This window comes from Notamacropus eugenii, chromosome 2 (assembly GCF_028372415.1).
Source record: "Notamacropus eugenii isolate mMacEug1 chromosome 2, mMacEug1.pri_v2, whole genome shotgun sequence".
Lineage (NCBI taxonomy): Eukaryota > Metazoa > Chordata > Mammalia > Diprotodontia > Macropodidae > Notamacropus > Notamacropus eugenii.
In genome coordinates this window covers 525,366,037-525,382,266 of record NC_092873.1, presented here as the reverse complement: position 1 = coordinate 525,382,266, position 16,230 = coordinate 525,366,037, and the positions used below count along the sequence as shown (strand labels likewise).

The window sequence follows — 16,230 nt, the reverse complement described above, 5'->3', positions numbered from 1 at the left end:
GTGCAGTATAGTGTAATGATATAATTTGTTGTTTTTCCTTTTGAGAATTTAAATATATTATTACTTTCTATTGAGATTCACAATAATTATGAAGATTTTTTAAATAAATCACTCAAGCTTAAACTAAGAAAAAAGGCAATATACTGTTACCAATTTCATGTAACATAAAATTAAGAGGAAAGCTTATTTGTTTGTCTCTCCACATGCCTCCTGTCTCCTTACCCCTGAACTTGCTTCGGTGCTTTTGGACTGGTTTTGTTGCCTGGGCTGACCTGTCCCCAAGCCTCCAGAAGCAGGATTTGTAAAGCCCGGAAGATAAGTCGGCGGCCCTGAGACGGTTCCTTCTGGTGATCCCAATGTGGCTGATGGTTTGTCCTGAGGAGTACTTGACCCTGGCCCACCTTGGCCAGCCACTTGCTGATTTGGAAAGAAGGGTAAGATCCCTGCTCCTGCTGTAGCAAGGTCAAAAGAGCAGTTGGGTTAGGAGATAAGATCAATGAGAAATGGAAAATCTTTTCCCAGAAATACTTAGCAAGATAGAGGATTTTTGGTGCTATTAAGTTATGAAAGAAGCCCTTCAAATTCACCTTGTATAAATATTATAGAATAATCTATTTCTTTCCTTCCTTTCCTCCTTCCTTTCTCCTTCTCTTCCTACCACCTTCTCTTCCTTTATTTCCTTTCTTTCTTCCTCCTTTCCTCTCTCTTCCTTCCTTTTTCCGTCCTTCATTCTTTCCTCCCTCTCCCCCTTTCTCTCTCCTTCTCTTTTCCTTCTTCCTTCTTTCCATCCATTTTCTATCTTTCCTTAAGCATTTGTTAAATAACTACTATGAACCCAGGACTGTGTTAAGTGCTAGGGGGAAAAGAAAAACAAGATGAACCACTCTTGGTCCTCAAGGTGCTTACATTCTAGTGGGGTAATCAATGTGTACATACTTTAGTTAAAAAAAAAAACTAGAGAGAAAGCGTACAAAGAGTGAGCTTGAGGACTACTGGGCAAAGATCCAGCTGCTGTGCTGCTATCCTTGTGATTTTAGCAGCAGATGACCAAGGCCACCACACACATTCCCTTGTGGGGAACTGAGAGGAAGATACCAATGAGTCATGCAGCAGGTGTTCAAATCCAGCCCCAGAAACTTACTAGCTGTGTGATGCTAGGGAAGTAATTTAACCTCTTTCTACCTCAATTTCCTCAACTGTAATAATGGGGGATAATGGCAGTACCTTCCTCCCAGGGCTACTGTGAGGATCAAATGAGAAACTCGCAAAGTACTTTGTATATCTTAAAGTGCTATATAAATGCTGGCTATCATCATCATTGTCATCATCATCATCGTCACCATTGTTATTACTTTTTGTCATTGTTATTGGAGGGAACTTCCAAAAACCAATCATATCAAAGATCCATTGGAGAAAAAAGTCTTTTTTGGGGGGAAGGACAGTAACAATTGGGAGGATCACAAGAATCGTTTAGGAAGTGGTATCTGAGAAGAGACAAAAGCTCGGGATTTCAAGAGGCGGAGGAGAGTAGAAACAGCATTCTGGGTATGGGGGAACAGTCTAAGCAAAGGCCACAGGAAGGGGACAGAATATTCTGTATGGGAAGGAGAGAGTTCAACAAAAAAAGCTAGGCAAGATCTGCCTTCTAAGTTATGAATCCAATGACAGGAAGAAAGATGGTGTCCTTGGCAGAGAGAAGGAGATTCAGAGGGGGAAGCTTTGGGAAAAAGAGAATGAAGTCTAGCTTTGGACATGGCCAGTTTGAAATGCCTGTGGGACAGTTAGGGGGTGTTATCCAGCAGGTACATGGTCAATTGTCCTCTTCCTCTGATGTTCCATTATGTCATGAGGATGATCCTGGGGTCTCAAAATTAGCCGGTGGAATTAGCTGGAAAGGTTCCAATCATGAACCCATGATTTTACGGATGTCAGGGAGCTCCCAGTGAGAAGACTCTTTGATCAAGGCAGATTTGAAACTATTCTGCAGACTCAGCATTTTGGAGAGTTGTCTAAGTGACTCAGTGACTTTTCACACAGCCAGGATGTGACCTTGAGGCATCATCACACTGCCTGTCATGGAAATATCTACCCTCAAAAGCCATCAATGCTGCAGCCATCAATCCCTTGCCCCAACACAGAACTCATGACATTTTTTTAATGTAAAGAACTTTAGGGTTTGGTGTTCCCTTAAAATCAGATAATAGATGGCATTTATATAGCTTTCTAAAGTTTACAAAATACATTTGAGCCTCATGACAACCCTATGAAGTAGGTGATATTATTATTCCCCATTTTACAGATGAGAAAACTGAGGCATATAGAGTTTAAGTGACTTGCCCATGGTCACAAAACTAGGAAGCGTCTGAGACAGGATTTGACCTCAAGCTTCCTGACTCTACAGTGCTTTACCCACTGCGCCACCTAGCTGACTTAAAGGAAGAGAAGCTGAGGGTCAAACAAGGATCTTCACATCTCCCACCTGACTTCCCAGGAAAAACAAACCTATGTGAAAGTAGGGAAAGAGACCCATTTACTTTTATGTTCTTCTCCCCGGTGCCCCAGCTCTGACTTCAGGCACGGTGCTGCCCCGGCTCCTAGCGCCGTCTGAAGAACCATAGCTGGGGGTTCACCCAGTAATCCAGGTTTCTACAGAAAAGAAAAAGCATTTAAATACCTCTTCTCACAGCAATTCCAAATCTGGTAAAAAAAAAAAATAGTACCCTGCTGGGTTAGGGAGTGTCATATGCCTGGAATTCTGGTTACTGGGGAGGCTACAGCTGGTGGATCAGTTCAGTTTGGGAGTTCTGAGTATGGCGTCATGAAGTTGAGCACTGCAGAGTGGGGTGAAAGGGGGAAATCAGCCTAAGGGAGGGAAACCAGCCCAGGATAGAAATAGAGCAGTGGAATGGAGCCTGTGAGTGACCTCTGCTATAGTTTTGACTAGAAAACCCTATTGAGGAGGAAAAAGAGCAAAGTCTGTCCAACAGAACTGTTTGATTAAGTATCACACTTACACTGTTTGTATGAATATTCTCGATCTTCATTAGCTGTTGCTGGGCCAGTTGTAAGTAAGAAAGATTCTGAAGCAATAAACGAGAGGTATTGCTCATAACTGAATTCTGCTAAAAAATGACGGGGAAAAAAAGACAGCTGAACAAAAAATCCTCTCACAACATATGATGTTCACCAAGACACCAAAATACCCAAGTTCTAGTTACCACCATGCATTCCAGTGTCTTTCCTTTTCAATTCAGATCAGTGATTTATTTATATGAAAGTACACTTTCCTCAAAATATCCAAACTCTTGTACCTCTTACTATTATTATTTTATCTACTGTCATTTCAAAATACAAGACGCATTAGGAAAGAAAGGAGAACAGTTCAAGGAGCACACAAAACTCAGTGGTATTCCTGATGCCCCAGACTTTCTATTTTAAGGGACAGATGGGTATAGAGGTGAGATAAATAAACACAGTGATTCTGGGGGAGAAGGTGCTCACACTATACCAAATTTTTCCCATATAGAAGATAAACTACTCACTACCTACTGGACTCCTGGATACATCCCTAATAAAAGGACTGTCCTAGGGTCCATACACATCTATCTAGAGCTGATCTCATATGAGTCACTCCATGCTATAACCAAGTCCAGACAATCATAAGCACATTATCTTATGAATGGTATTAAAAGCCAGTAATATTTGTAAAAAAACAAACCAGTAACTGTATTTGCATTAAATGCAATCTGTATTAAAGACAACTTATCTACATTCAGCACAAACAAGTATTTAATGGGATAGATGTTAGGAGCTAATTAAAATGAATTCATGAAACTCATCTCCAATACTTGGGTAGCATTTTCACGAGTTTTCCAGTTGTTAAAATGTTCTCCATATTCTTAAAGGCATTAATAGCCTTCTAGCTCAGAAAATGAGTTCAAGAAAGGGCTTACTCATCAGCATGAGAACCAGTTCTTGTTTTTCTTTTTTTCTTTAACTTGTTTTAAAAACTTTGCTGAGACCCAACATCAGAAAGGGTAAAACTAATCTTAGCAACCATGGACCACATGGAGCCCTGACCACATCTAGCACATTTCAAGGAATGCTTAGTTAGCACAATGCCTATCACACAGTAGGTACTTAATAATATGCTTATTGATTGATTGCATAACCATGATTTTAGAAAAAGTTTAGTGAAGGTGAAATAGTGTACAAAAACAAATGAGTACCACAGCAAATAGAGGGCTGGGCCTTGAGTCAGAAAGAATTGAGCTGAAATCCAGGCTGGACTTACTAGATGACTAGATGACCCTAAGCAAGTCACTTAACCTCTGAGGGCTCTAGGCATCTTTCTAAAACTACAAACTTCAGAGAAAGTGCCAACTTGCATCAGAAGAGGGAATTTCCTCACTTGGGAGTTCCCCATATCAAAGAAATCACTGGCCCAGTCCCTATCACTATGATGGTGGTAGAAGAGGTTTATCCAATAGGCAATCTTTTGATGGCCAGATGTAGAAAGTGCCAAGTTATTCTGTCTGGTAGAGAGGGCACTCTGATATCAATCAACCTTTTCACCGGCCTTCTAACTGAAATTACAGTTCAACTTCAAATTAACCAAGGACTGAAGTTCTGATCTTCATCAGAATGGCTCTGAGGAGGAACAGGAATGATACCATCAGGCCAATGCGATGGCTGGGAAACCTTCCTGAGTTCACTAAGGAACAAAAGGCCCCAGCATGCTGTGTGGTTCATCCTGGAGTTTAAAATCTATACTTCTCAGGAATAAAGGCAAGAGATGTGTTTGCTGCTTTGCAAGTTAGGATTATTTCTGCCCCTGTGACCATCCCAATTTTAAGAATTCTATCACATTATCATGCCTTCTGATACTCTTGAACAGTAACACATTTGCCATTAAAGCCTAGCTGGAAATAGGCACCATTCTGAACTGGCTGGTCTACCTACCTTCTTTCCCAGAGCCAAAGTAGAAGCAGTAAGTTTTCTTACCAATAGACTGTATCATATTTTATAGCAATGAAGAAGTATAACATAGCCAAATTATGTTTTCCAAGCCATATGCCTTAAAAATAATTTTATTTTTCATTACTATACAGTTGAAAGTTCTTGAGTACTTTAGAAGCTAATGATAAATAAAAGCTTTCTCAAATTAGAAAATCTGATGCTATTTAGTTGTGATACACCTGATGTAGCAGGTAAGAATGTGAAGGAGAGAGCTGAAATCAGGAGACTTGGCATCAGGTCCCACCTTGGCCAAATGCTGACTGGGTGACACTTAACTCATTGGTGCCCAGGCAAATTTCTGTAACCCCGTTACCCAGACTTTGTCAAACAGGATAGGGGAGAGGAGTTGAAACCCCCAGCATTTTCTGGACTGAGGAGATCACAGGTCTAGACCATACCTGGTGTATTTTATTCAACTGCAAAAATGCAGGGGTGATGGATGGGTTCACCAGATGAGGTAAACTGGCAGGGGCTCCGAGAACCGCTGGAAGAAAAAGGGAAATTTCAATTCCATGAAACAGTGAAAACTCTCACAAAACATGTACAAAAAGGGCCAGAAGAATCCTAAACTGGCAAAGAATGGGTGTGTCCTCATAATTTAGGAGTGGGAGGGACTTTAGAGATGAGACCATTCCCCTTGATTTTACAAATAAGGAAACAGAGGCCCAAAGAAATTAGATGACTTGTCCAAGGTCACCTTGCTGGTGTCAGAGGTGGAATATATTGACATTCTTTCAGTTTCCTAACTCAAGTTAGACTATTAGAGCTGGAAAGAGCCAGTGACCACCTAGTCTAACTCTCCCAACTTACAGAAGATGAAAGTGGCATCCAGAGAGCTACAGGGGCCTCCCTCAAAGAAAGTATGTGGCAGGACATGTATTGAACATGAGCAGAATTTGATTTGCTTACCATTCAAACCACAGACTGGGTGAAGTATGGGGCAGCCAGGTGGTGCAGTGCTAGTGGAGCACCTGGCCTGGAGGAAGCAAGACCTGAGTTCAAATCCAACCTCAGACACTTACTAGCTGTGTGACCCTGGGCAAGTCACTTAACTGTTCGCCCCAGTTTCCTCATTTGTGAAATGAGCTGGAGAAGGAAATGGAAAATCACTCCAGCACTTCTGCTGAACACCTCAAAAGGAGTCACAAAGAGTCAGACACATCCCAAAGGGCTGAACCAACAAAAAGTTCAAGCATAAAAATGTTGATAGATGAGCAGAGAAAATGCAGGGCCATGAAGGTCTCTGCCACCCTACAGGTGACAGAAGCCTGGAGAGAAGAAAATGTGGCAGAGTGGGCAACCCGTTATAATGATCTTCAGCTAACCTGGAATCCTACTACGAGGAAAAGGGATTAGTCAGAGGGCAGAACAAGGCCTGGAAGTTGCCAAGAGGCAGATTTCAGTCTGAAATAAGGAAACACTTTACAGGTGCTGGTCAGGAGACAATGGGAACTTCAGTACAGGAGGCTGGATGGAGAGGTTGGACTTGTTGGGGATTTTGAGGAAAAGATTGCTTCAAGTATGGGTTGGAGAAGATGCAGGGTGCATCGAAAACTGTATCTGAAATCAGGAAGACCTGAGTTCAAATGCTACCTCAGACACTTACTAGCTAGGTGATCTTAGGCAAGTCCCAATCTCCCTGGGCCTCAAGTTTTCTCATCTATAAAATAACAAGGTTGGATGTAATGACTTCTAATGCCCCTTCTGGCTCTAAATCTATGATCCTATGAGCATTTGAGGTTCCTTTCAATTTTGAGATGCTATGATCCACCCTCCTCCCAAAACACTAAACTCAATTCGATCCAATCCAACAAACATGAAGGACTTACCGGGTGCTGGTCACTATTTGAAAACACTGAGAAAATTCCAGAGTTAAATGGACAAAGGTCCCTGGAGTTACTGAGCTTATGATTTAAGAGAGGGACACGATACATACAAAAATAAGGATAATACAAAATGATCCATAAGGGTATTAGAGATAAGGGGCAAAAAGAGAGGGTTGAGGTGTAGAGCTGTGGTCTTGGAGGAAGAATCATTGAAAGTGGTCTTTACAGAATGACTCCAGAAGGGAGGTGGGCATCCCAAGTACAGACTCTGACCTGGCACAGAGGTTGGAAGGTTAAGGGGATGGCAAGTCATTCGGTTTGACTGGAGCATAGAGTATGTGACGAGAAGTCATGAGACAAAACTGTACTGGTGAGGAGGCATCAGCATAGGCACACACTCTGGAGGATGGAGTCAGGGGTGACTTTGATTAAGGAAGCAAAGATTCTGAACCACCAAGTGACAGCTAGCAATGGTCTTAATCTGAGCAAAGTACCTGGGAGAAAACACAGGGAGAACTGAACATCCTTGGCAAGGGAGCCACTGCCAGGCCATGTGTAGCTGGACACAAGAGACCTCCCTCTTTTTAGAGACGCAGAAACTCAGCCTGGGGATTTTGCTTCTGGGTCCCACAGAGGGTAAGAACCAGAGCTGGGATTTGATTCCAAGTCCTCTGACTCCAAATCAGGGCTCATCTTATTACCTCACACTGCTTCTATGTTAATACATCCTTTGACTCCTCAGGTATCTCTGTAACATATTTATTATGTACAAGGAACTATGAAAGATTCAGAGATCCACCCCAACTCCTGTATCCATGGAAACTGCACAAATAACTGGGCCATCAGAGCACTGCTAGCTAGAAGAGACCACAGAGCTAACTAGTCCAGTCCCCCATTTTACAGACAGGGAGACTGAGGCCCACACCAAAGCAATGCTTTAGAAAGATTAAACTGACATCAGCGTATCATGGATTAGGGCTGGAAATCTATCAAGGAAGTTATTACAAGAGTTACCAAGCTGAACCTTGGCACTGATGGATGGACTGATGATAAAAGAAGACCCTCTGTAAGTGAAAATGACCAGACTTGGTAAGGCTAATGAGTGGATTTGGGGAGCGCAAGGATCAAACAGAATCCCTAGCTTTCTAGCCTCAGGAACAGTCGAAGAGTAATAGAAATGGGGAGATGTAAGGAGAAGCAGGAGCAGGGGAAGGAGATGAGTTCAACTTTTCCTGTTTTAATTTAAACTGTGGGTTGGACATCCAGATATGGCTGGAAAGGCAGGATTGGGACCAGTCCTGACTGGGCCCCATTGGGTGCTCACTCCCAGAGGTCAGGGATAATTTAAATCCGTGTGTGTGTGTGTGTGTGTGTGTGTGTGTGTGTGTGTGTGTGTGTGTGTGTGTGTGTGTGTGTGTGTGTGTAAGTGGGGAGTCCAGAGAGTCAGCATATCACAATTTGGGACAGTTCTCTGAGAATTCACAATATATTGAAATGGGCATTCTTAGAAAGGAAGCACACAGACAGACACTGAAAAACCCTAAAACAAAATCACTGTATTTTAAAGAATAACCTATTTGGAAGATAGGTGCTATTTTAAGCTTCAGCCACATGCAAAGGTAAGCCATCCAAGCAGGCTCCAGGGAGCCCAGCCAAGTGGAGAGGCTCAGAAGGGCAAATGGGGGAAGGCAGACTTGCCATGGCTGAGGAAATGGGTCCCCCCACTCCCCTCTCCCTTCCTTTCACTCTCTTCCTACCCTTCCTCCTTTTTCTCTTAGCTCGGTCCTTGACTCTCTTATAAAGGTTGACAAATCCCATCATGTTGTGGTATGTATCATCCCTGCCTCCAGCTTCTCTCTGATTTTTACCTCCATGATGCTGAGCCTCACTGACTGCTTGTGGAGGTAGAGTAGAAGCTCTGTAAAAGTAGGACACAGATCCTTGGTCCCAGGACAAAGAATAAACCAACTGAAGAGGGAGTTACCCATAAGTATCCTCTTTTCCCATATCTTACCTCTAGTGGTTCCTCTACCCTCTCATATCCTATGGGGCAGGAGGGAGAGCTAATGGGCTTTGCAGTGGGTTCCAATCAGTGGGTCCATCAGTCAGCAGTTATTAAATGCTTATTGATTGACAGGCACTAAGCTAAGCACTGGGGACCCAAAGAAAGGCAAAAACCTTCACTGTCCTCAAGGAGCTTACATCCCAATAGGAGAGACTGTGCAAAAAATGTACATTTAAGACACATAAAGTAGAAGTAGAAGGTAATCTCTGAGGGAAGAGGGTAGCAACAGGGGCTTGGATCAAAGTGGGAATAAGCTTGCATCTGCTGCAGAGGCTCTGTGGGTCGTTGGGGTAGCTGGTGCTGCCACTCACACAATTCTGAGACCATTAAAGATTTAATCTGGGAGCCATGATGATGGTCTGCACTAAGGTTTTATTAAAGTTAGATTTGTGGAGAAGGTCTAGCCCATATTTAGACCAATATAGAAAATCCCTTATATGCTAAAAGAGGTTCATTCGCAGAGTCACTAGAACCAAGGATCCCCCAGTGAAGTTTTTATTTTTATCAATCACATTTATGTATTTCATTTTCATACACTCAGATATACACATTTTAGCTCTCTTCTCAGTGGCAGGCAATGGCATGTTTTTGTCTTTGTATCATTGGTGCCTGGCACAGTACCTGGCTTGATTAATTGACTGCCTCCATTCCTAATTGTCATTCTCATTTCATCTCAAGCTTGGCACATGGTAATCATTCAATAAATGCATGCATTCATTCATTCATTCATTCATTCATTCATTCATTCATTCATACACTACCTCTTAGAAAAAGTATTTCCTGAATTCCCTAGAGGCAAGTGCCTCTTGCTTCTGAAAATTGCCTTTTTTTCTACACACACACACACACACATACACACACACACACACACACACACACACTCACACACACAAGAACATCTCCTTACCCACAGTTCCCTAGAGCCCCCAACCCTGGTTCTCACATCATTCATGGATTTCTTCCTTCTTCTTCTGCTTAGTCATGCAAAGTTGTGATCTTCAAAATGCTCAACCCTGCCATCATTCCACTAATGGCCAGGGGTCAAAGGGAGCTCCTGCTCTACCACAGAGCTACTGGAGTAGATGAGGGGAGAGGAAACTTCTATTCCCTCTACAGTGGAGGGAGATGTGTTCCTAACATCCAGAGTCAGAACATGCATGTATTTTCCTCTAGAAACATTATTTTACTTTACGGCTTGCTTAGAGAGCATTAGTGGCACAAATCTCACTTGAACTGCAGAAGGGGTTAAACAGGCTTTTGAAAGTCAGCCTGGGAACCTACGTCCCCACTATCTATAACAATGACTGAAGAGGAAAATGCATTCCATGTTCCAGACAACTGACAACATACAAACTTTCAGAACAAACAGTTCCTTAGCGGACGACTAGCCATATATGAAGGCAATGATGTGTTTATTAAAGGAATGAATAGTGTTGTTAGAAAGCAACGTGCCTTGATTGTTTTTGACAGAATGTCTTTTTATGAAAGTAAAGGAAGAAGAAAGGGGAAGCAGACCTGCAACTTCACAAAGAAAAGGCATAGCCAAACCATGACCTTTGTTGAAGTAAATGAGTAACACTGTTCTGTTAATCATTATCGGCTGAATGAAGGCATACCAACCATATGAATTATCCTTATGGCTTGATATTTATTGAATGCAAAAAAAAAAAAACTCCACCTCCACACTCCAAGAAGTGCACCCCAGTTTGGACCCCTTCAAAGCATCATGGCACCATCTTGCCCGTCTGTTTGCCAGAAAGAATCAACTCAGATAAACAAAAAAGGACACATAAAAGGACTGTGGAAGCAAGGGAGAGGGGGAAAGGATAAATATGAAAGTGTGGCATGGTCCTGTAAGAAAAACGTTAAGAGTCAGAAACGTTAAAGGTCAGAATGAGCAGAAGTTGGTGAAGAAAATAATAGAGGGAAAGAGGAAAATCAGAGGAAGGATAGGTTGCTCATTATGGAAAGGATAATGATTGACCATTGGCTGTCTAATTCTGATCTCCTCTGCCAAGGAGAACGAACTTGGCAAAGGACGAAATGGAACAAAATTTAGTAAATGAACCATACCAGTCACCGGGGAATGCAAAAAGAAAAGTGAAATAAAGAGCCCCTTTCCTCAAGGTGCTTCTATTTGAATAGCGGAAGTCAACATAAATGTTCAAGTTAGAGCTAGAAATGAGGCGGGGCATCAGATGACCAGGAAGCTTCATGGGAGCCTGGTTCTGGGCAAGACAAGGTATAAGCTAGGCACTGATGCCCACCCCCTTCCCCCCAAAAGAAGGAGATAAGAAAGCACCAACTGCCCTGCAAAAGTGTCATATGTATCAGATCAACTATAAGCTCAAGGGCTGAAAGCAGTGGCAGGTGTGGTGGCTGAGCCCCTGAGCTCCACAGAGCATGGAAGAGGAGGTGCCAGAGGATTGGGAAAAGGCAAATCCTTTAATTATCAAAAAGAGGTTGAGAATGCAGGCTGCAGACCATAGGCCAGTGAGCTTGATGTCAATTCTTGGCCAAAAGCTAGACCATATTACTGACAGAACAGTCAGTACTCACAGCAAAGGAAACGATGACTATGAAAAGCCAACATGGCTTCAGTGTGAATAGGTAAATCCAGTCTAACCCCATTTTGTCTTTTAATGGGGTTATTAAGCTAGTAGGTAAAGGGAAGGCTTTAGTTTATCTAAATTTTAGCAAAGCATTCAACGAAAGTCTCTCATGTAGCTGGGGAAAAGATAAGGGCTGGATGATCATTTAGGTTGATTAGATTGTATGAATGGATGTATCCAAGGAGGAGTCATGAACAGTCCTGGTTTTATGTGGAAAGAGGCCCCCGGTGTAGCCCCCTCAGAGATCTGGATTTGGCCTGGTGCGTTTAGTAGTTTCATCATGCTCTTGGGTACAGGCATGTGTAACAAATACACCAAAGACCCAAAGTTGGGAGGGAGAGCTAACAAGCAACATTCTACACAACTGAGTGAAGACACAAAGAGATCCTGATGAGTTAGAGCATTATGCTTAATCCAATAAGTTAAATTTTGACAACTATAAAGTCTCACACTTGGGTTCTAAAACCCGACTTCATAAATATAAGATAGGGGAGGCCTGATTAGACAATCTGTCATCTGAAAAAATTCTGGGTTTCTCAGTGAACTTCAAGCTCAACCATCATTTTGAGAAAGAGAACAGCCACGCTTCACCTCCCACCTGGACTCACCACACTCCTCCTCCTGCTTCCCTCTTGCTGCTTTGCCTCTGACAGGTACCCTTCCATTCCCATTCCTGCCATCCCCCACTTGCCTAGTCCCCTTTATGTGGGAAATCTTTCTCCACTACAACGTGAGCTTCTTAAGGAGAGGAAGTGTCCGACTTCCTTATATTTTATTCCCAGTGATGAGCACAATGCCTGGCATGTGGTAAACATTTAATAATGCTATAGATCTATGAATTATTTTATAAATCTGTGTATCTATTTGCATATCTAAGCCATCTAACTGAGTCAATACTTATGGTACTGGAGCAAAAAGTGCTACAAATAGCCAGTGAAAAATATGGACTGCATTGGCAGATGTGCCCGAGGAGCCAGTGTCAACGGTCTGTGAAAGAGGGTGGTGACTAGGAGGGACAGCAGTCATTTAGGACCAGCGAAGTGATCATGCACCTCTTAAACCCTTGCCTGATTGAACCACATCTGGAGGATGACAGTGTCAACTTTCCAGGCTACATCTTAGACATTAAGAAGTTGAAGAGTATCCAGAGGAGGCAGGACAGTGCAGGGCCTACAGTTTATGCCATATGAGAATTAGAGGAAGGAGGGGGTATTTAGCCTGGTGAGAGAAAAAGTCAGAGAAAGCAGCATCTCAGAGTATTTGAAGGGATGGCATGTGGAAAAAGGAATAGGGTTTCTCTAATTGGCCTCAGAGGGGCAAGGATCAATATGTAGAAGCTACAAAGAGGCAAAATTAGACTTCATGTCTGGAAAGACTCCTTAACGATTGAAATGGTCCAAAATTGCATGAGGGGGCCATGAGAGGGGGAGGAGTTTCTTCTCCAAGGGTGAACTTCAAGCAAAGGGCGAAAGACTACTTGTTGAATATTCTATAGAGAAGACTTTTCAGTGTGTACACTTTGGCCTGCATGGCCACTGAGGTCCCTTCCAGTTGAGAATTTTGAGATTCTGTATGATTCTGTAATACTCAGAGATTTCTAATATTTACTTATTTTTAATATTGTTTTAAACACAGATTACAAATGTGTTTTTCTCATCAGAGAACTAAAGTTAACACTAACTTCTGAATTTGGAATACAATGGATTTTAACAGCTACGCCCACCTGGCTTACCAGCATGTCCATGTAACTGTGGTTGCAGCAAAATCTGCAACATGGCAGGGTTGTTTAAACTCTTCATGATCTGGACTGGATTTGGCTCTGGAAGTAAACCCTTTCGATTATTGCGCATCTTAAATGAACACAGAAATAACCAACATTAGAACCAAGACAAATGCAAAAGACACCATTTGTTTAATCCTTGTTTGGGGAATAACCATATGTCTAAATTTACAAATCAAATAGTCCATATTTACATTCAAAACTGGCTCCTTTATGATATTCACTGACTATAAAATTCAACCCCAATTTAAAAATATCAATATTTTCTGAATTGTAATTCTCTGGGACCTCCTACTATGCATGATTTCAAGACCATCCCAAGATGGACCAAGAACATACAAAGAAATTTTTGTGGCATCAGTTCAATAGATAGATTCTCATCATAAAACTAATAAAGGTTAAAATGGCAGAGGCATAGAAGAAATTGGAATGTGCTATTAGAAGCAGACCTCTCCAACATGACAGGAAAATCCTTGCAATAAGGAGACTGTTTTTGGGGTCCCAGAATTTCAGTAGCTCCAAGTTAGGAGGGAGGAACCTTCGTGGTCATCTTGTCTACACTGATTCTGCATAAGAATTCTCAATACAACATCCTCAGTGACTGCCAGGTCATCCAGACTCTGCTTGAAGACTCCAGGAAGGGGGAACTGAGAACACCTTTCTAGGCACTTTGGGACAGTTTGGAGCTTAAGGAAGTTTTTCCTTGCATCAAGCTAACTTCATCTCTTTACAACATTCACCCACTGTTCCTGGTTCTGGCCTATGGGGCCAAGCAGCCGATGTCTAATCCCTCTTCCAGAGGACATCTTATCATGTAACTGAAGACAGCTGTCATGGCTTCTCTCACCCCAAGCTTTCTCTTCTCTGGGTTGAACAAGACTTCATTCCTTTATTAGCCTCTCATACTGCATAAACTAGAGCAACCCAGTTGCCCTTCTCTGGGCTTCACCAAGCCTTTCCTAACAAGATGGGTCTAGACCAAAACACTGTAAGTACTCTGGCTGTGGTCAAGCATGGACTCCAGATGGACAATGACCAATGAATGTCCTTCAGCCAGATCCAAATATATCTTGCTGTACATCTACATGTTTAACTGAGCAGTCCAGAAGAGACTGTCAAATACCTTGGTGAAGACACTAGCATTTCCCCTGACCTTAAAATGAAAGGTGACTTGCTCTTGATGAAGGAACTTTGGCTGTCTCTGATCACTGCCTCTCTTTCTAAATGCTCACAAACCATCCCTTTAATCATGTGTGCCAGAATCCTGCCAGGAAGTGAAGTAGAGCTGCAAGTACATTATTAAACAATATCTTCTTTGCCCTGCAATGATTGCGGGCTTGATTTAAGAAACTGTCATTTAGTTAATTACTTACTTCCCACTTCTACCGCTAAAAACACTTCTTCAAAACCTTGTGACAGAAGACAAATTAGAGAGGCAGCTTGTCATAGTGGAGAGTGCTGGGTTTGGAGTCAGAAGATTTGAGTTTGAATCCTGCCTCAGACACTTCCTAGCCATACGATTCTGGGTAAGTCATTTAACTTTTCTCAGTCTCAGTTTGCACACCTGTAAAATGGGAATAACCATAGCACCTGCCTCCCAGCATTGTCACTTTATACTCCATGTAAAGCCCTTTGCAAACCTTAAAGTGCTGCATTATTAAAGGGTCACATAACTATTACTATTATTGTTGTTGTTCAATCAGATAGAATAAATGAATGAGAAGACATTAGACATGACAATTATTTTGGATAGAGGAAACTGAGACAAACACTCAGCTACATTGTGACGTGCAAGAAGCAGAGGTTTCATTTCTGAGAACATGTTAGCATTTTCAAAGGCAACATTCCTTACCATTCTTTGTGCAGCGATCAGAGCTGCTAAAGTACTTCGTCCAGATACTCCAGGGGCACAGAAGGACACCTGGACTTGGTTTCCCTTGATCATCATCCCATCAGCCACCTGCTGAACATCCTCAGCGTGCTCTGCAGTGTCATATTCGAGGACTGCAAACCCGCCTGCATAGTTCCCTTCGTCCTGTGCCAACTGATGCAATACACATTTCATTTGCAAAGAAGTAACTGGGAATTGCTTTGAAATATTTGCTTACAAAATTTGCCTGGTTTAAAAGGAAATCTTACATTTTTCAAGGACCAACTGATTGTGGGTTATGATGATGATCAACTGTGCAAGGCATTGTGGGTAACACATTGCAAGTGAGTCATGCTAAAGGCTGTCTGTGACCAGAGGGGGAAACATCCTCTGGAGAAAGGGAGAACACAGCCCAGAAGAGTGACAAATAGGCACCACCAGGATACAAAAACACAAAGAAGGCCTCCAACATACTGGTGTGGATCCACAATGTATTTCTTTAAAGAAAACATGGACAAGAATTGTACAGGGGGAGAAGATGTGGGAGGTTTCAATTTTATCAGGAAGATTGAGGAATGAGAGATGAAGGATACAAAGAGGAAAATATGGGTTGGTAGTAAAGAAATTGTTCCTAATGACTATTTATTTCGAAGATGGAACGGTTCCATCATCATTGGAGGTCTACAAGCAAAGGGAAGAAGGAAAGGAATAAGCACATATTAAGTGCCTTCTCTGTGACAAGGCACTGTGCTAAGCACTTTACAAATATAATTCCATTTGAGAGATGAGATAGATAACAATTTATTACTCTGTATGTGTACAGGGGAGGCTCCTTCTAACTCTGGGACTGTGCTGTAGGGAGAGGATACACACAGACAGTCAGGTGGTCCAACAGGTAGAGTACAGGGTTTGGAGTCAGGAAGACCTGAATTTGAATCCTGCCTCAGACACCGGGTGTCTGGTAGCCCTGGGTGGCCACCTAGGTGTTCTTGGACAAATCAACCTCTCTCAGACTCAGTTTCCTCATCTGTGAAGTGGAGATAATAAGAGCATCTACC

The 16,230-nt window shown here is 42.3% G+C and overlaps 1 protein-coding gene across 3 annotated transcripts in view; it reads right to left on the bottom strand.

Annotated features, from left to right (window-relative positions):
- RAVER2 (ribonucleoprotein, PTB binding 2) overlaps nucleotides 1-16,230 on the bottom strand; it is a 100,193-nt gene that overhangs the window by 22,742 nt on the left and 61,221 nt on the right. The window contains exons 4-9 of one of the 3 annotated variants that reach the window (XM_072649742.1): nucleotides 15,155-15,346; nucleotides 13,255-13,372; nucleotides 5,418-5,503; nucleotides 3,015-3,122; nucleotides 2,535-2,646; nucleotides 223-452 (exon numbers count right to left, since the gene is read on the bottom strand). In XM_072649742.1, the coding sequence (XP_072505843.1) occupies nucleotides 223-452; nucleotides 2,535-2,646; nucleotides 3,015-3,122; nucleotides 5,418-5,503; nucleotides 13,255-13,372; nucleotides 15,155-15,346 (846 nt within the window). The remainder of the gene's footprint in view (nucleotides 1-222; nucleotides 453-2,534; nucleotides 2,647-3,014; nucleotides 3,123-5,417; nucleotides 5,504-13,254; nucleotides 13,373-15,154; nucleotides 15,347-16,230) is intronic. The other 2 variants (XM_072649744.1, XM_072649745.1) reach the window with 2 other exon arrangements.